The 21,789-nt window shown below is 30.4% G+C and overlaps 1 protein-coding gene across 1 annotated transcript in view; it reads right to left on the reverse strand.

Moving 5' to 3' along the window:
• Positions 1-680: 680 nt before the first annotated feature.
• The window catches only part of LOC134716272 (STE20-like serine/threonine-protein kinase), a 64,690-nt gene continuing 43,581 nt past the window's right edge, over positions 681-21,789 (reverse strand). Inside the window, exons 14-21 of the mRNA XM_063579155.1 lie at positions 21,413-21,541; positions 18,331-18,474; positions 17,429-17,558; positions 16,558-16,682; positions 14,914-15,102; positions 9,614-9,739; positions 8,698-8,811; positions 681-5,888 (exon numbers count right to left, since the gene is read on the reverse strand). Coding sequence (XP_063435225.1) covers positions 5,721-5,888; positions 8,698-8,811; positions 9,614-9,739; positions 14,914-15,102; positions 16,558-16,682; positions 17,429-17,558; positions 18,331-18,474; positions 21,413-21,541 — 1,125 coding nt within the window. The 3' untranslated portion in view covers positions 681-5,720. The remainder of the gene's footprint in view (positions 5,889-8,697; positions 8,812-9,613; positions 9,740-14,913; positions 15,103-16,557; positions 16,683-17,428; positions 17,559-18,330; positions 18,475-21,412; positions 21,542-21,789) is intronic.

Below are 21,789 nucleotides of genomic sequence, written 5' to 3' on the forward strand. Positions count from 1 at the left end.
TGATCATAACTGTACTGAATTTTCTTCAAAGGGACTCGATTAATGTTACTTACCAAAGTGTTTATTTGATCTAATAACAATGTCCAATCAGAATGGTGTAGGTAAATCTGATGTCTTGTGAAAAGAGATTGCCACACAACTATTCTTTGAGAGGCTTATTGCAAGGGGGAAATTTATCTTTTTATCAAATATATCCTCATTTTCCCTTGATCTTAACCCTGGTACCTTCTACTACAGGACCTTCATATTGTTTTAGTTTTAATTTGTTCTCATCCAGATTATGCATGAAATAATTGCCACTGGACATTTATATAATTTCAACAGATCACATGGGGGTTTCCTACCTGAGGAGTCCAATATTTAACTTAGTAAGATAAATGTGGATATTTATGATTCACAATATTACATTCTGAAACCAGAATTTTGTCCAAATTTCAGTCTATAAATAACTGCTGTAAAATAAAACCTTTGCACCCAACATCAATTCCTTAGATAATAAGGTTCCATAGAATCCAGTCTGGTGAAGATATTGGTTATCAGTTTAAAAAGTCGACATCAACCATCAAATATGCGTCTGACTTCGTCACAATCAGCACTATGATTAAAAAAGTACAACAGCCACAGATCCACTATTGTTCAAATGTGTGGGTGTTTGTTTTTTTTCAAAATAAAACACTCAAGATAATTAAAAAGTTTATTTTCATATTTTGTGGAAAATTATATATTAAATGATTAAGTGAACTTAAATAATAAGCCCATCTTATATACAAACTATTATTATATTGATAGCACATATATTTCTGAAATAACACAAAAAATGATAAGACTTTACAAAACGTTCTGTGTAGACATATTTTTTGCAATATTGAACAAAGTGCAGCAAATGATGCATAATATTAAAATTTGATTACATACTTAGTTGTAAATTTAATGTGTTAAACATTCAATAGCAATTGTTTTGTACAAGTAGTAAAATTAAAGTGTTGAATATTCAATAGCAATGTTTTGTATCAGCATTCTGTGATGATATCAGTAACAGTTGCATAGGCTTTATCAAACAACAGTAGAAATCTCTATCAAGTTTGTAATAAAGTGTATACCATATTGCTTTTTTAATATCAAAACTTAACACTCACAGATATTGGTGTCCAGGACTATGAAGGGTGATATATCGAAAAAGCCTATTTTTTATTTCAGCTTTTGTTAATAAATTAGTTATTTAAAATAAACCTAAAGCTATTTGAATAGAAAATATTTATCTACTTGTGTCTTCATTTTCAGGGTTAAGAATTTGTTTCAAATGGTCAGGATTTTTTATTTTTTTTACCCACAAGTAAACTTGAAAATGAATGCAGTCCATATTACATGTATTACTTAATGAAAAAATTTCTATTCTAGATAGAAATTGAGAAAAATAAATTGTGCACAAGTATAGTACTGTATAATCTTAGCTTATTTTACAGTTAAAGCAGTGGTATTTACATAGATCACAAATAGCAGGATGTTTTAATATATTAATTACTTCAAATCAATATTGTAATCCAAGCACAAAGAATTCTTCTTTATCTATACCACCCAAACTACAGTTTAGTAAAGTTTAGCAGGAATTTTGGAAAAATGAATGTGACATCATCCAACAAGCACCATATATTCCCCATTGGGTAAAGATGATTGCTACACAGAGAGCTATAGAAGCAGGTAAGAGAAGAAGCCAACCAATAGCACTATTTCAATCAAGCACAACAAACGGAGATACAGTCCTCTATAGTTTAGGACAGATACATTAAGTATGTTAAGTATGTATCATTTATTGTTAAAACATGAATGATTGACCTTACCAGTTATCTGGTACAATAGGGTGATCGCAAAAGAGGGCAGCAAACAGTAATAAGTTATCAAAACAGACTGAGACTTAGTTGTCAGTGCTAACTTTCTAAGTATTAATATTACTGAAAATCTAATGAAAATCCTAATTCAGGTTAAACTATATGGTGTTTTCCTTGACAAGGATGTTAATCAGTGCAGATAGGAATAGATTTAGTGAAAACGGTTTAAAAGCTTGACTTTGCAAAACTTTTTGTACATTCCTTCTAAATGCATGTTTGAATGTTTTTGTTTCATTCAATGTTGACATAGAAAAATGGTCTTATCAACTTATTTCTGGTCTACTTGAAAATGAATTCAACAATATGGGTGATATGATTAGGCATGAATAAGTATAAATAGAACACAGGATAGCACATACAAGTTATAACAAAGCGTTCATTCAGTAGATTGAAAGCAAGTGATGTCTACAGCTATTAGGACGGACATATGAAACCCTATATATCCCAAACTTCTAATACTCATAACATCATGAATAAAAATCTGTCATCATACAAGCTTCTTATAAATTTTAATTATATACTCCAAAAATGTTAAATCAATGATAATATACTGCTAAATACAGGGAGATAATAAACTCTTTTTATGGACTTTTATTTCTGCCATCATGAACATTTTCAATGCATCAAGAGACCATGAAATTAATTAAGGGATTCATCATTCTCATCAAATATTTTAAAACTAAACATTTTGCTAAACATCGATAGCTGTTGACATTGAAAAGAATATCTGATCTAGACAACTACATTGAAAGAAAACAAATTGGATTAAAAGCCTTTGAAACCAATCTGTGAAGATTTATAGTGATATTATCAGTTATATTATTAAGAGAGTTTTAATTAATAAGTTTTGCACATGTGACACTAGCAATAAAACTAATGTACGAGTTCTTTGGTGACAATTAGGTGGGTACTAAGGATGATCTCCATAAAGGGGATTCAAATAATAAATTAGTCAGATTTTTGTTTAAGCATGAAGAATAAAAAAAATCATGGCGAAGACAAAATTCATGGATGGTAAAAAATCTTTAAATGAGTGAAAACTTTCACATTTGTGAAAAATTGTAAGAAACGAAATTTAAAAAAATCTGGACAATTTTCATCAATGAATTGATGTGTAGTATAAGTTTGTTATATGGTTATGGCTGAATACAATCAGGAAACAGTCTGGTTCCACTTTTCTGATCTAAATTAATTTATATTTCACCTCAAAGAAAACATTCAGTAGTTCTTCATGGATGATAAATCTCAAGATTTCTTAATAACAAATATACGGCAATGTTTGGTCAAAATATACAGGTAAATAAGCCAAATATACAGGTAAGAATTAATGGCACTTTCAGCAAACGACAGGAATGTATGGAAAGCCACAAAAGCAAATATACAAGACATTGTGTGTTGATTATGTTTTCCTACCTAATAATTAGCATAAAATAACAAAAAAATTGGCAAGTAAAAAATCTCATGAAAATAAGTAACATAATATATTGTAAATTATAATTAATAAAAACCTGAAATAATTTACTATTATCATTTGGTTAAAACATTGTAGTACATATAACAAATCTGATCAACTGAAACAACTAGTTATAATTTGTGTAATTTCATGTACTTGTCGTTAAAATATTTCAATTGTTTCGATTTTTCTTGGGTTCATTCATGATTAGATTAGTCCTTTAACATTAACAATATATCACTGGTAATAAGAATGTACTAATTTTTTACATATATAAATCAATGAGGGGTATTACTGGGTACTGGGTATCAATATTCAGTTGCTTATATAAATCAATGAGGGGTATCACTGGGTAGTGGGTATCAATATTCACTTGCTTATTGAAATTAAAACAAAACCTAAACAAAATACAAATTATTTTTATCAACTCTTCTTTGATAAGTATGAAAACCCATAAACCAAGGAAATCTTCCTAGAGTTTTTTCTTTATATAATTCTCATTATGTACAACTGCATTTATCTCTCCACTCAAGCATGAAAATACTTTAAACAAATGTTTAAGGCTGATATTCTATCTTTTTCCATTGCTGCTTCTGAGTAAATATTTTGCCAACACTAAACATGCACACATTCAACTGCTTCATTATAACATATAACATAGATACCAATAAATATATAAATAAATAATAATCCTGAATAAAGAGCAATAAATTTATGGAAATATTTGGATATAAAAACTTATTTCTTGTAAGGCATCTGTACCACATTAAACATGAAGGTGACAGTAATTACATCTTGTATTATCAAGGTCACAATGTATGACCTCCCTGGATTATATGTAGATAGCATTCAAACATATATATATATATATATGCTGTTTTTGAATGAGGAAACTGCACCTTACTGAATAAGTTGTTATGATAATTCTAACATTAATGTCATATTTTTGCAATTTCATGGTAAAAAAATACAATGTTGTGTTCTATTTGTTTGTGTCCATATTTGGACATTTCTCTAGCAGGTTTTTGTCCTAAATTTTATTGGAGGTCACTATTTTCTTGCACAAAATTTGATGTATTGAGTAATTATGGAGTAAATATTCACTGAAATTTACATTGTACACTTCATGGCAAAATTTAAACAATCTGCCATACACTAGTTTAAAGCTTTGATATAAAAAAAGACTTTGTTATGCGTTTCTAGACCTTGAAAAAAATAATTGCTTATTATATACCTATAGCAGGGTTCTGATAATTTGCCACTACTTCAATCCAGCTTCAAATAATAATGCAAGCCTCAGTTGGTCAAATTTTGTTTGTAACTTTTCCAATGTACAAAGAAAAATAGAATTATTAATAAATTGAGGTTCAACAGATTCTTTTATACCAGTTTGAATGTGTTAAATTTACTGTAGCACAATTATAAAACCATCATTTCACATTCCATGACACGATTTTAAAATTTAAGTTTCCTTGGAAACAGATGGGTAAAACAAAACTCATGTTCAAAGTATAAAACAACTGAATTATTTATGAAAAAAGGCATTTTTATCATCTAGTGCCCCCTATTTACATTTATGCATATATAATATATGTATCTTTATATAATCATGTCCAGCACCCTACCTTCTTATTGACCTTACACGAAACACTCATTCCATGTTGAATTCAACAGAAAGCACATGTTATGGAACTTATATAACAAAATATAAATATAACACTGATGCCTCCTCAGGAACACTATATTATTGAAAGAAAATCTGTTTTTAGAAAGATCTCTGTATTATCCTAAAAATAATTAAAGTCTTTTCAGTCAATCCTCTGCCTAATGTAGATTTTATTTACTCACTTACTCCTGCCTTTGCCTCACCTGCAGAGCATGCAATTCCTTGTAAATACAGTCTCTGCTCATGTTATTCTCATATCTTATAGAATTTCAATTAAATAATTGAAAACAAGAGCATGAGGCATAAATGCAGTTTTTTTCAAAATTAGACATTTTGTCTTTTCACTATTTCATTAAAAAACTGATCAATGAAATGCCAGGAAAAAAATGAGAACTTCACTTCCATTCCTTGTTCAATTACTAGTGTCTTGTAGCCACACATGCAATTCTTTTACTGAAACAGCTGCAAGCTCACACCAAATCTAATTAAACATATGTAGCTACACAGACTGATAGACCTTACATAGACACATAGACTGATAGACCTTGTTTTGAAAACGTTGATGTGTAAAACATGAAGTGATATTAGTGAAGAACACATTGTTTGTCTCACCATATTATATGTTAAAAATAGCACAGCTACTATGGTAACATATCACAATGTAGCATTGTTTCTATGGCAACATATACATGCTATAATATATCTAAGCGTATATCTATATAACTGTTGAATGTCGTGAAGTAACAGAGTCTTTTTTACTCTTTAACGATGCCGACGGAGATGGCCTTGAACTTGAGTAGGCGTTTTCATTTCCTGTTATTACAACTGTCCCATAAAATTTCTCTTGTTCCTCTCGTTGTTTTTGGAATTCCTCTTCTAATCTCTGAAATACAATATGTAATCATGAATGCATTATCAAGTAATAAACACATTATGGATAGTTACTTCAATTATTTTCATTTCCTTGAATTCTGTTTTCATATCCTTTTATATATCATTTAACTGCATTATTAGTTAACCATTTATAAATGTGATTCACGACTCAGTGGTTATCATTTGTTGGTGTGATTCATAAATGTGATACACGACTCAGTGGTTATCATTTGGTGTGATTCATAAATGTGATACACGACTCAGTGGTTATCATTTGTTGGTGTGATTCATAAATGTGATACACGACTCAGTGGTTATCATTTGGTGTGATTCATAAATGTGATACACGACTCAGTGGTTATCATTTGTTGGTGTGATTCATAAATGTGATACACGACTCAGTGGTTATCATTTGTTGGTGTGATTCATAAATGTGATACACGACTCAGTGGTTATCATAAAAAGTAAAAACACAAAAATACCGAACTCCGAGGAAAATTCAAAAGGAAAATCCAAAATCAAAAGGCAAAATCAAAAGTCCAAACACATCAAACGAATGGATAACAACTGTCATATTCCTGACTTGGTACAGGCATTTTCTAATGTAGAAAATGGTGGATTGAACCTGGTTTTATAGCTAGCTAAACCTCTCACTTGTATGACAGTCGCATCAAATTCCATTACATTGTCAACGATGTATGAACAAAACAAACATACTCAAAGAGTAAAAATGTCAAAAATAGGGGTACAGCAGTCATTATTGTGTTATCATCTTAATATCACTATAAAAACAACAAATGTAACGAAGAATCACAAAAAGGCATACATCAAAATTAACATACTAATTTTGCTTTTCTTGTACCACTTAATTTATGTATATAAAGTCTACCCGTCAAGGAAAGAAGGTTTTCATTGCTGGTGTAAAAATGCGCGTTTGAAATTCGTACAGGTAGACATAAAAATAATTTTGTCGTTAAAAGTATGAACAAAACAAACATACTTGCATCACTATAAAAACAACAAATGTAACGAAGAATCACAAAAAGGCATACATCAAATTTAACATACTCATTTTGCTTTTCTTGTACCACTTAATTTATGTATATAAAGTCTACCCGTAAAGGAAAGAAGGTTTTCATTGCTGGTGTAAAAATACGCGTTTGAAATTCGTACAGGTAGACATAAAAATAATTTTGTCGTTAAAAGTTTGAACAAAACAAACATACTTGCATCACTATAAAAACAACAAATGTAACGAAGAAGCACAAAAAGGCATACATCAAATTTAATATACTCATTTTGCTTTTCTTATACCACTTAATTTATCTATATAAAGTCTACCCGGAAAGAATAGAAGGTTTTCATTGCTGGTGTAAAATTGCGCGTTTGAAATTCGCACAGGTAGACATAAAAATAAATTTGTCGTTCAAAGTATGAAGGTATACATACATGCATAGTCAAGTTGATATAACAAACAACAGACTCAACAGTAAATGTAATAAAAATAAATAAATAAGGTGTGGTTCAAAGTATGATGGGATACATACGTACAGTATCACGTCAAATGTATAAAATAAAAAACAGACTTAACAGAAGTTTAAAGTATTTTAATGAATAATTTTATCATTCATAGTATGTAAAAATCCATAAGTAAGAGTAATTTAAGTAAATGAAATAATTTTGTCGTTCAAAGCATGATGTTTTTATATAACCACAGAGTCAATTCAAAAGAATATCTCAAAAATGTAAAGCAATATTAATAAAGACTAATAAAATAACACTATAACGCGTTATCATTTGTTGGTGTGATTTATAAATGTGATACACGACTCAGTGGTTATCATTTGGTGTGATTCATAAATGTGATACACGACTCAGTGGTTATCATTTGTTGGTGTGATTCATAAATGTGATACACGACTCAGTGGTTATCATTTGGTGTGATTCATAAATGTGATACACGACTCAGTGGTTATCATTTGTTGGTGTGATTCATAAATGTGATACACGACTCAGTGGTTATCATTTGTTGGTGTGATTCATAAATGTGATACACGACTCAGTGGTTATCATTTGTTGGTGTGATTCATAAATGTGATACACGACTCAGTGGTTATCATTTGGTGTGATTCATAAATGTGATACACGACTCAGTGGTTATCATTTGTTGGTGTGATTTATAAATGTGATACACGACTCAGTGGTTATCATTTGTTGGTGTGATTCATAAATGTGATACACGACTCAGTGGTTAATATTTGTTTGTTGGTGTGATTCATAAATGTGATACACGACTCAGTGGTTAATATTTGTTGGTGTGATTCATAAATGTGATACACGACTCAGTGGTTAATATTTGTTGGTGTGATTCATAAATGTGATACACGACTCAGTGGTTATCATTTGCTGGTGTAATTTAATAAATGTTTCTCGTTTTTAATATTGATTAGATCCTTGGTCTTCCTGTTTGAATGGTTTTACACTAGTCATTTTGTAGCCCTTTTAACCTTGCATTTGCTGTTCAGTGTGAGCCAATGCTTTGTGTTGAAGGCAGTACTTTGATCTATAATTGCCAACTTTTTATAAATTGTGACTTGGTTAAAGGGATGTCGCATTGGCATTCATACCTCATCTTCCTATTTATATAGCAAACATTTAAGGTGACACAATTCACGCCCTTTGCATGAAAAATGTTTCACAAAAATGTAAATTGTCCAATTTGAAAGGAAGTTGAAGAAAAGTCATGTTACTAATTCAATACAACAAAACCTGTACATATTGCAAAAAAAATAAAAAGCCTCTAGATTAAATAAACGAACCTGTTTCCTGGGAACAAGTTGATTCTTCCATTCCCGTAATTCATTAGAATATTGTTCATCTAACTCTTTAATCTTTTGTGTTTCTTGTTCCATTAACATCTTTCTCTTTTCACCCTGAAATAAAATAAAGATAAAACATATAATAACAACAATGGTTGAGGATAGAGTTTTGGACAACTTCCTTTAATTGCAACAGATCAAAATGTTAATTGTTACATTGTTTTCTTATATTTTCCCATTAAAAGAACCATTAGAATTTATATTATTGTATAGTCAATATATTATTTATAACAAAAAAATACCCAGATCACAATAAGAAATACCAACTACAACACAAAAATGATTTGTAAATTAAATCTAAATTCTGTAATCATTCAGTAGAATAAACATAGTAATAACTTATCATTAGAGATCTTGCTCTAAGTGAACCTATACTTTACAATCGAAAAATCTTTGGGGAAACAATCTGTCTGACGAAAATATTTTTTTCTAATTCATTGCTGTACAATAACAGAGTATCAGAGTGCACACACTGAAATGTCTCCGTCTGACAGGCACGAAGACCTTGCAGGGTATGCACATACCAAATATAGTTATACTATTACTTATAATAAGAGAAAATTCAACATTACAAAAAATCTGCACTTTTTGTTGAAGTAGTCACTGAACCATGAAAATGAGGTCAAGGACATTGGACATGTGACTGACGGAAACTTCATAACATTAGGCATCTATATACAAAGTATGAAGCATCCAGGTCTTCCACTTTCTATTATATATAGCTTTTAGGAAGTTAGCTAACGCCATAGCCGCCATAGCCACTTCCGTTGGATCACTATCCCTATTTCGAGCTTTCTGCAACAAAAGTTGCAGGCTCGACAAAAACTAAATCATACACCAACTTGTTATAATTTACCTGTAATTGTTCCAGTTCTCTGAGACTTGTCTCGTTTCTAAACACCAAATCTTCCCATTGTTTCTTGTGTTTATTCTCTTGTCTCTGTTGTTCTGATTTTATTCTCTTTTTCTCATTTTCTTCAAACTGAAAGAACCAAAAAGATTCCCTGATTATATTTAGTTTTACATTTCCACCTTGTCAACCTCCAAATCATTTGTTATCAAAACAGTTTAGTACTTTAACATTCCAAGCTTCACTTGACCAATTCGTACTCATTCAAAAAACTTATTTTAATCTTAGGTTAGCAGAAATGCCTTATAAATGTGAGCATTTTTTGTTAAAAAAGATGAATTGTGAGCAAAAACAACTGCTATAAGCAATTAATATTGGAATATGGAAGGTGTCAAGCAATGTTGGTTTATTAATTTGCCATGAATCAGATTATTAGTTTTCTTGTTTCAATTGCTACACATTTAGTCATTATAACACTTTTTATACCTTACTATACAGAAAAGGTTTTGCTCATTGTTGAAGGCTGTACATTGACCAATAGTTCCTTACATTCATATCCTTGTCAGTTTATTTTAGATTTATGAATTTGACTGTCCCTTTTGTATTTTTCGCCCCCCTTTTTTTTGTTTCTAATGAAATATGCAACTAAAATTTCATACATAGATATAATGTGTATTTGGTAAACTGCTGTTTAGCAGGAGTCTAAAAGCTATAGACTTTATTAAATAACAATTTAAACAGATATATTTTTTTGTAGGAGATTTTATCATTGGTATAAATAGTTATATCATATGTATGTATACCTACAATCAATATTTCAATATTTAATATAATGATCTTATATTGTAAACTAATCAACTTCTTTTAATAAAGATAATTTAACACACGTTTTTTTTTATAGTTTTTTTTATCATTTATACGTGCATAGGAAAAAAATTTGTAAGGGTTCCGCGGAACCCAGTGTCTCGCCTACTTTTGCTGTTACTCCCAGGCTCAACAAAAATGAGAAAAACAATCAATAAAAATATTCCTCTTGATACTATCTTTTGATTTTAAGAAGCTTCTGTCCAAGTTTGGTAAACATTTCAGGATAGTTTATGAATCGAATAAGTGTTTTCAAAACTTTAACTGCAGACTGTACATGCTGTATGTAATGTTAACTAGAAGAAAATTTATTTGTCAATTTATATAAGTATTTATATAAGTAAAATACAGATACACAGGTACATGTACCAACTATTAACAAAATTTCCTTTCTAGATACTAGCTTTTGATCATAAACAAGCTTCTGTCCAAGTTTGGTACAAATTTAAAATAGTATTAGGAAGTTATTAAATTTAAAAAAAATTTAACCACAGAATGAATGTGTTGTTTCCTGGCAGAAAACCTAAGTCCATTGAAAAGTATAATACAGAAAAAATGGATTTATTTTTTTACAAAGTTTACTTCTGTATACTATCTTATGATCATAAACAAGCTTCTGTCTAAGTTTGGTACAAACCCAGGATAGTTAAAAAAAGTTATTAAAATTTTAAAAACTTTAACCACAGAGTGAATGTAATGTTTCTCCGCAGAAAAACTAAGTCCATTTATAAGTAAAAAACAGAAAAAATGGAATTTTATTTTTGCAAACGTTACTTCTGGATACTATCTTATGATCATAAACAAGCTTCTGTCCAAGTTTGGTAGAAATCCAGTATAGTTTAAGAAAGATATTCAAATTTTAAAAACTTTAACCACAGAGTGAATGTTATGTTTCCCCGCAGAAAAAACTAAGTCCATTTATAAATAAAATACAGAAAAAATAGAATTTTATTTTTACAAAATTTACTTCTGGATACTATCTTATGATCATAAACAAGCTTCTGTCCAAGTTTGGTAGAAATCCGGTATAGTTAAAGAAAGTTATTAAATTTTCAAAAACTTTAACCACAGAGTGAATATTTGTGGACGCCGCCGACGACGACGACGGAATGTAGGATCGCTTAGTCTCGCTTTTTCGACTAAAGTCGAAGGCTCGACAAAAATAAGATTAAAATGTGTATTGACACAATGGAGATCAGTATGTAAAAATGTAAAGGCAATGCTACTGGTATCAAATTTGACAAAATAATATGTTCCCAAATTTGTTTCCTCAAAAATGAACTGAAGTTGAGAAGTTTACAGCTCTATATGACCTTTGGTACATGCACAATATAACTATACATTTTTCAGAGTAATTTCTTGTATATGATGTGCCTATCACTATTTGAAAACTACAAAAAAAACCTTTTCAAGGCCTGATTTCACTTATTATTTTACAGTTAGTCAATGTTAATATTCACTTTAGACAAGTGAGTGTTCTTTAATTTCTAAGCTTAAAAGTGAAAACCCAGATAAAAGTGTGTGTGTTATAAATCGCTAAAGAACATTTTTGAAACGCTAGAGAAAGAAGAGAACTATTTGTTTCAATACATTTTTTTGTACTCTTTTCAAGTTACTTTTTTCTGCTTTCCATTATGTCTACTGTTCTCTTGTCATGGAATAAATAAACTTGTTAAATATGTGTTTTTAATTAAATTGAGACCCTCCTTACAACCCTGATAAGAAATTCTATATTGGAGGCAATATTCTATCTTACAAATAAAGGCAATATTCTATCTCACAAATAAAGGCAATATTCTATCTCACAAATAAAGGCAATATTCTATCTTACAAGTACAATTGAAGACAATATTTGATCTTACAACTGAAGACAATATTCTATCTGAACAACTGAAGGCAATATTCTATCTCAAAACTGAAGGCAATATTCTATCTGAACAACTGAAGGCAATATACTATCTTTCAAACGAAGGCAATATTCTATCTCACAATTGAAGGCAATATTATAGGGTTATTGCATGAATATTGGGGAATATTGTCCCGAGTAGAATTTTATATCGCACGAGCTTGCGAGTGCAATATATGTTCTACGAGGGACAATATTCCACAATATTCATGCAATAACCCGTTTATTGTATAGCAATATAATATTTGAAAGTAAAAACTAAGATTTTGTCGTTGATGACGTCATGCATTTTGAGATTTATTGCACTAGTGCAATATAAGAATTTATTGCACGCTAACTTTTGGTTACTTTCTGTTGGAAATATTATATTGCTATACAATAATATACAATTACTGTCTTTTGGTGAGTTAAATGTGTGGTTTTATTGACTTTTGAAAAACTGATATTCACTGAGGCCAACATATCAGTTTTTCAAAAGTCAATAAAACCACATATTTACCGAAACCAAAAGACAGTAAATGTTTTATTCCATATTCCGAGAGAAATTAATGTAATGGAAAATTTTTACCAAAACCAATTGTACATCAAACGTTTTTTTACCAAAATTATACACGTAAAAGCACGCGACGTTTTGCACGGTGAATATCCTTTTTCCGCAGGTGAATATGCTTATTTATTCAAAATCCCATTCATATAGAAAAACCTACTAATATTTTATCAATATGGAATAATCTATCTTACAACTGAAGGCATATTCTATCTTACAATTGAAGGCAATATTCTATCTTACAACTGAAGGCAATATTCTATCTTACAACTGAAGGCATATTCTATCTTACAATTGAAGACCATATCTCACAACTGAAGGCAATATTTTATCTTACAATTGAAGGCAATATTCTATCTTACAACTGAAGGCAATATTCTATCTTACAACTGAAGGCATATTCTATCTTACAATTGAAGACAATATTCTATCTAACAACTGAAGGCATATTCTATCTCACAATTGAAGACAATATTATATCTTACAACTGAAGGCAATTTTCTATCTTACAACTGAAGGCAATATTCTATCTTACAACTGAAGGCATATTCTATCTTACAATTGAAGGCAATAGTCTATCTCACAAGTGAAGGCAATATTTAATCTTACAATTGAAGGCAATATTCTATCTTACAACTGAAGGCATATTCTATCTTACAATTGAAGGCAATATTCTATCTTACAACTGAAGGCATATTCTATCTGAACAACTGAAGGCAATATTCTATCTTACAACCGAAGGCAATATTCTATCTTACAACTGAAGGCAATATTCTATCTTACAACTGAAGGCAATATTCTATCTGAACAACGGAAGGCAATTTTCTATCTTACAACTGAAGGCAATATTCTATCTTACAACTGAAGGCATATTCTATCTTACAATTGAAGGCAATATTCTATCTCACAACGGAAGGCAAATTTTATCTTACAACTGAAGGCAATATTCTAAAAAACCTTATCTTACACAGAAAACTTTTTTCTAGAGAACAATTTCAGGTGAAAATCTTCTTGTGATTTCATGCATTTAAATAAGATATATTTCATTCCTAAATGTAGTACAGAGTTCCTTATTAAATACATGGAGCTTTATAATATTCAATAATTCAAAATTTATCATATCATTTACTTTGCCTGGGTATACAGATGTCAGTGTTCAAATATTTAGTCCAATGTTTTTATAGATATATATATATATTCAAGATATTTGTTCTTCATGGTTTAAATTTTTCAATAAAAACATGCACTTTTATTTACTATGACAAGTTTTTTTCATTCTGAATTTGATTTTTTTTTATAGATATTTTAACAATAAAAAAAAACCTACCAATTTTTTCCACTCTGAATTACATTTTTTACAGTCACATTTTCTTTCATATTTAAAATTCTAAATCATTAGTACAAAACTGCATTTTTACCAAACCTTATTGAGATTCTATAACAAGATTTTGAACACTGAAATCGGTTATACAAATATATGGGACAGACTTACATCCTTTTGACGCTTGTTTGTACAGAATTGCAATAAAAAACACAGCATACAACACTCCCCCTGCATTAAATATAAATGTGCAATGTACCTACCTCCCTGACCATCTGAATAACAAGTATAATACAACAATAATCTCACCATCAATTCACATAATTGTTATTTTCCAACTACTACAGAAATAACATTTTCAAATTATGGCATGAAAACTTAACTGAAACTCATGAAATTCTCCTTAAAACCAGAATTTTGAGAAAAGACTTTTTTCACATAAAATATACAGGAATTCTATTTTTCTTCTCATCAAAACACACTATCATCTGAATTAAATTGATATGAAACCCGTCTACATGTCTTTTTGTTTTAACACAATTGAAAATCAGCTTAGAACTACAATCTTACTCTCCTATTAATCCTATCCAAGTTTTTAAATATCCAATCTTAAACATTATAATTTGGAAAGGCCAGGGTAGTAAACAATAAATGGTGGACATAGCTACCTGTTTCATTTTAGCCCTGTCGTCCTCTGGAGATCCTACAACACTAAGTCGTAGACTCTGTTTGAACATCTGAGCTCGGGTTTTGGCCTCGTTTTTAAGTATTTTAGGGAGTCTTCTTTTCTCTAAGACATGTCTTCTTTGCATTTCTTCTTCCTTTCCTAAGTTACTTCTCTTCATTTGGTCTACTTCCTGTTATTGAATATATATTTCAATAAGTTTGTTTGTCATGGTAAAATCTTACAATTAGTTGACATATTTTATTCTGTTAATTTATTTGTACAAAAATGGATCATGCAACAAGTCTTTTTGCCATAGGTGTTGTCTTTCTATGTAAATTGGAAAAGAGTCACATTAACTTTTTTTTCTCTCCTTAGAATTTTTTTATAAAAGTAGTAGAAATGCATTTTTTTCAATAATTTAGAAGTTTCTATTTAAATAAAACTATTTCAACCAAATAATAGATGTGTATTTTGTTTTGGTGGCTGAACATCAGTACAAAATGTTTCCATTTTTATTGAGGAAAGTTGACTATTTTTAGTATTTCAAATATACTGAGTGCTACAGAATAATTGATATAAACCTTTTGGTGATGAGTTAACATCTAGTGACATTCTAAGTTTTAAGTAATACTGTATAAGTTAATGATATAAACCATTTTGTGACAAGTTAACATCTGGTGACGTTTTAAGTTTAAAGTAATACTGTATAAGTTAATGATATAAACCTTTTGATGATGAGTTATCATCTGGTGACATTTTAAGTTTTAAGTAATACTGTGTAAGTTAATGATATAAACCTTTTGGTGATGAGTTAACATCTGGTGACGTTTTAAGTTTTAAGTAATACTGTGTAAGTTAATGATATAAACCTTTTGGTGATGAGTTAACATCTGGTGACGTTTTAAGTTTAAAGTAATACTGTATAAGTTAATGATATAAACCTTTTGGTGATGAGTTAACATCTGGTGACATTTTAAGTTTTAAGTAATACTGTATAAGTTAATGATATAAACCATTTTGTGACAAGTTAACATCTGGTGACATTTTAAGTTTTAAGTAATACTGTATAAGTTAATGATATAAACCTTTTGGTGATGAGTTAACATCTGGTGACATTTTAAGTTTAAAGTAATACTTTATAAGTTAATGATATAAACCATTTTGTGACAAGTTAACATCTGGTGACATTTTAAGTTTTAAGTAATACTGTATAAGTTAATGATATAAACCATTTTGTGACAAGTTAACATCTGGTGACATTTTAAGTTTTAAGTAATACTGTATAAGTTAATGATATAAACCTTTTGGTGATGAGTTAACATCTGGTGACGTTTTAAGTTAAAGTAATACTGTATAAGTTAATGATATAAACCTTTTGGTGACGAGTTAACATCTGGTGACATTTTAAGTTTAAAGTAATACTGTATAAGTTAATGATATAAACCATTTTGTGACAAGTTAACATCTGGTGACATTTTAAGTTTTAAGTAATACTGTATAGGTTAATGATATAAACCTTTTGGTGATGAGTTAACATCTGGTGACGTTTTAAGTTAAAGTAATACTGTATAAGTTAATGATATAAACCTTTTGATCTGGTGACGTTTTAAGTTAAAGTAATACTGTATAAGTTAATGATATAAACCTTTTGGTGACGAGTTAACATCTGGTGACGTTTTAAGAAAAACATATCTTTCAGTTGACTCTTTGCCAGTTGGTGTTTTTCATGTAACTGCTGTTTTTCTAACTCCCAAATTGCTGCCTCACGAGCTGAAAAGAAATATTTAATTTTATTTACAATCCTTAAATTGTTGTAGAGTGTGCTGTTGCCTTAGTCATTTTATTTTAGAATGTACAAATAGTCTTATATAAAGCTATCACATTTTTATTATTTGTTCTCATGTTGAACTGTTACACCACTGTCTTAGGTTAGGTTAGAGTTTTAGCCAACAAACTAGTTTAACAACAAGACATAAGTTTTGTGCATGTCCTTAGTCAGGAGAAGCCTTTAATTCAGTAGCTGTTTTCTTTTTCTGTATATCATATTTGTTTTTTTGTTCAATGTTTAGTACATAAATCAGGCCTTAGTTTCCCATTTGATTCATTTTACATTGGTCATTTCAAGGCCTTTTGTAGCTGACTAAAGGGTATAGGCTTTGCTGATTGTTGATGGCTGTAACTATCATTGTTAGTTTTTGTGTCATTTGGTCTCTGGTGGATAGTGTCTCATTAGTCATCATAAAGATTTATTTCCAAACTACAAATGTCTTTAAATTTGATTTCATTAAAAATTGTAAAAGAAGTGCAGTGTACATGTAATGGAAACAAATTTAGATTATTTCTTCATACAAAATTAGCTAAAATTATATTTTTACTATTTCCTTATATAATTTGAATTATTTCACTTGGTCTTAAGATTGTTTTATAAATTAATTCTAAATTTCATAAATAATTTAACCAATTTTGAATAAATTTCATAAATAATTTAAACTAATTTTGAATTAACTTGTATTTACCTCTCAGTAACTGTTGTTTTTGTTGTAAGAATTGACTTTCTAACAAGGCTACTTTCTGTCTGTGTGTATCGGCTATCTGTTTCATGTGTTTCTCCATTCTCTCTTGCTGGTTTTCCATGAACTGTCTCTCCTAAAAATAGAATGTTCATTGACCAACTTAAAAAAAAGAGTTCCATTCTCAATTTTATTTCATCAATATTTTCAAGTTTTTTATTATTGCAATTAATCCTACTACAGTTATCAATGATTATGTACTGCTCCCTCACACTTTAAGGAAGCTTTTGAAAAATAAAAATCTTTAACACTGTACACCATGAATTAAGACAGAGCCAAGGGTAACAACATCCATGTCAATCTTCCAATGTATAGGTCAAGTAGATGCATCATTACGACTTATAGCAAATACATGATTTCGGGGGTGAGCTTTTCTCCATGCTGAAGTCTTTTTATGAATAAAGAAGGACAATAAAACCTTTGAGTTTTGTGAAGGGTCATAGGAATTTCCTGTCATTACTAACTATAGCAAATACAATTTATTCCTTGGAGACAATTTTGATAAATTTTGTGTATCCAGGTTAATCACAAACTTTTTAAATGTTGAACAACAAAGTACAAATTTGCTACTGCCCTGTATATAAATTTTGTTAAAACCAGGAATATATAATAAAAACATTTTTTCCTCTCATTCCACAAAAGCTGGTATCTACAGTTGACAATATGTTTCCCCTCTTAATTATGTATGAGGTCCATATTCAATGCTGTAATGAAATGTATTTCTTATTTCATTTATCTCAAACATTTAACATACTGTGTCAGTGAATCTTGTTATAATAAACTTCCATGATTTACAAAGAAGTACAATTTTTTTCTGATTTCATGTGCTTTATCACATGATATTTTACCTTATCAGCCAGTTCTATCTCTTTTTCATCTTTGCGTTTTCTCATGGCCTCTTTCTTGTTATCTTTAGACATGAAATCTAATTCTTGCTTCAGTAGTTTCATCTCTTGTTTCTGTTGTTCTTTAAACATTTTAAGTTCCTTTTCCTATAACATATGTATTTCAATAAAGTACTGATATTAAGGATACGTTATAACACACAACTCAAAAAATATATGTAGTAAGACATATCACCCTACCCAGACATATTATTCGTCAACAAGTCATTGCTCTTACTCTTAATGCCATGAGCAGAAAATACAAAATAATACGTTCTTCCCAGTTTGTAGTTGTCCAAGACTCTATCTATAAATCAATTGCAATGTGACAAAACACAAACATACATTAAACAGCAACATTTTAGTGAGTGTATATTTATATTCAACCTTGATAGGTTTGTCAAGGTGTAGAATGGTAACAGACTACAGACTTATCAGGTTTTGTTCGGCATGTCCACATTTATCTAGTTCAGCAAAAGACTTATCATGACACACAATGAGCCATATACAGGATAAAAAGTCGTAAGTGTTTGTGTGTCTGTATGATTATGAAAGGCACCAATGATCTACATTTGAAATATTCTCCATTTTGCTTTGACACCATTCATGGCTTTTTCAAACAGCTCCACACTAATTAGGACAATTGAATACAATTATCAAATTAATAAGAAGACTCATATCTTCTCAGTCCAGCTTTAATATTTGATATTTTTTTCTTTTTATATGCACGAGTGTTCCATCATGTAATTTGCATGAAATAGATTAGAATAAAAGGGCTTCAATCTTATATATACTAGTACTGTGTATTTAAAAGGAAACTACACAATTGATAACTGTGTTCAGCCGATTGTCCTGTGTAGCAAGTTAAGCTGCACCATTCAAGCAGTTGTGTGTGTGTGTGTAATATTTTACCTGTTCAAGCTAGATACTTTTAGCAACACCTTTCATGTTTGTGTTTGTGTGTAACATTTTACCTGTTCAATCTTGATACGTTTAGCAGCACCCTTCATGTTTGTGTGTGTGTGTAACATTTTACCTGTTCAATCTTGATACGTTTAGCAGCACCCTTCATGTTTGTGTGTGTGTTTGTGTGTAATATTTTACGTTCAAGCTTGATACGTCTAGATACACCTTTCATGTTTGTGTGTGTGTGTAATATTTTACCTGTTCAATCTTGATACGTTTAGCAGCCCCCTTCATGTTTGTGTGTCTGTTTGTGTGTGTAATATTTTACCTGTTCAATCTTGATACGTTTAGCAGCACCCTTCATGTTTGTCTGTTTGTGTGTGTAATATTTTACCTGTTCAATCTTGATACTTTTAGCAGCACCCTTCATGTTTGTGTGTGTGTGTGTGTAATATTTTACCTGTTCAATCTTGATACGTTTAGCAGCACCCTTCATGTTTGTGTGTGTGTGTGTAATATTTTACCTGTTCAATCTTGATACGTTTAGCAGCACCCTTCATGTTTGTGTGTGTGTGTGTGTAATATTTTACCTGTTCAATCTTAATACGTTTAGCAACACCTTTCATGTTTGTGTTTGTGTGTAACATTTTACCTGTTCAATCTTGATACGTTTAGCAGCACCCTTCATGTTTGTGTGTGTGTGTGTGTAATATTTTACCTGTTCAATCTTGATACGTTTAGCAGCACCCTTCATGTTTGTGTGTGTGTGTGTGTAATATTTTACCTGTTCAATCTTGATACGTTTAGCAACACCTTTCATGTTTGTGTTTGTGTGTAACATTTTACCTGTTCAATCTTGATACGTTTAGCAGCACCCTTCATGTTTGTGTGTGTGTGTAATATTTTACCTGTTCAATCTTGATACGTTTAGCAGCCCCCTTCATGTTTGTGTATCTGTTTGTGTTGTAATATTTTACCTGTTCAATCTTGATACGTTTAGCAGCACCCTTCATGTTTGTGTGTGTGTGTGTAATATTTTACCTGTTCAATCTTGATACGTTTAGCAGCACCCTTCATGTTTGTGTGTGTGTGTGTGTAATATTTTACCTGTTCAATCTTGATACGTTTAGCAACACCTTTCATGTTTGTGTTTGTGTGTAACATTTTACCTGTTCAATCTTGATACGTTTAGCAGCACCCTTCATGTTTGTGTGTGTGTGTGTAATATTTTACCTGTTCAATCTTGATACGTTTAGCAGCCCCCTTCATGTTTGTGTGTCTGTTTGTGTTGTAATATTTTACCTGTTCAATCTTGATACGTTTAGCAACACCTTTCATGTTTGTGTTTGTGTGTAACATTTTACCTGTTCAATCTTGATACGTTTAGCAGCACCCTTCATGTTTGTGTGTGTGTGTGTGTAATATTTTACCTGTTCAATCTTGATACATTTAGCAGCCCCCTTCATGTTTGTGTGTCTGTTTGTGTGTGTAATATTTTACCTGTTCAATCTTGATACGTTTAGCAGCACCTTTCATGTTTGTGTGTATGTGTAACATTTTACCTGTTCAATCTTGATACGTTTAGCAACACCTTTCATGTTTGTGTGTGTGTGTAATATTTTACCTGTTCAATCTTGATACGTTTAGCAACACCTTTCATGTTTGTGTGTGTGTGTAATATTTTACCTGTTCAATCTTGATACGTTTAGCAGCACCCTTCATGTTTGTGTATGTGTAATATTTTACCTGTTCAATCTTGATACGTTTAGCAGCACCCTTCATGTTTGTGTGTGTTTGTGTGTAATATTTTACCTGTTCAATCTTGATACATTTAGCAGCACCCTTCATGTTTGTGTGTGTGTGTGTGTGTGTGTAACATTTTACGTTCAATCTTGATACGTTTAGCAGCACCCTTCATGTTTGTGTGTGTTTGTGTGTAATATTTTACCTGTTCAATCTTGATACGTTTAGCAGCACCCTTCATGTTTGTGTGTGTGTAATATTTTACCTGTTCAATCTTGATACGTTTAGCAGCACCCTTCATGTTTGTGTGTGTTTGTGTGTAATATTTTACCTGTTCAATCTTGATACGTTTAGCAGCACCCTTCATGTTTGTGTGTGTGTGTGTGTAATATTTTACCTGTTCAATCTTGATACGTTTAGCAGCCCCCTTCATGTCAAGTTGTTGTGACGTCTCAGCTTTCTCCACTTGTTGTTTCTGTTGTTTAGTCAAGGTATCCATATCTTGATCATAATTCTTCTTTAAATTCTATAAAACATACGATTGAATTTTTTATATCAGTTTAAACTTAAGTTAAATTTTACAAAGAACTACCACATAAATATCTGCAAGAACTTAACAGACTTATCAAAATGTTTTCTGAATATTCATCTGCTTTTAAAAAGAAATGCATTTGAACCCATATCTACCAATTTGTATTGTGTATTGTAAAAATATTAGTATTTCATTTATAATTTTTAGTTTTGTTTTAAACACTTAAGATGTATTTCTGCATG

The sequence above is a fragment of the Mytilus trossulus genome, chromosome 4, assembly GCF_036588685.1.
Source record: "Mytilus trossulus isolate FHL-02 chromosome 4, PNRI_Mtr1.1.1.hap1, whole genome shotgun sequence".
NCBI classification, from domain to species: domain Eukaryota; kingdom Metazoa; phylum Mollusca; class Bivalvia; order Mytilida; family Mytilidae; genus Mytilus; species Mytilus trossulus.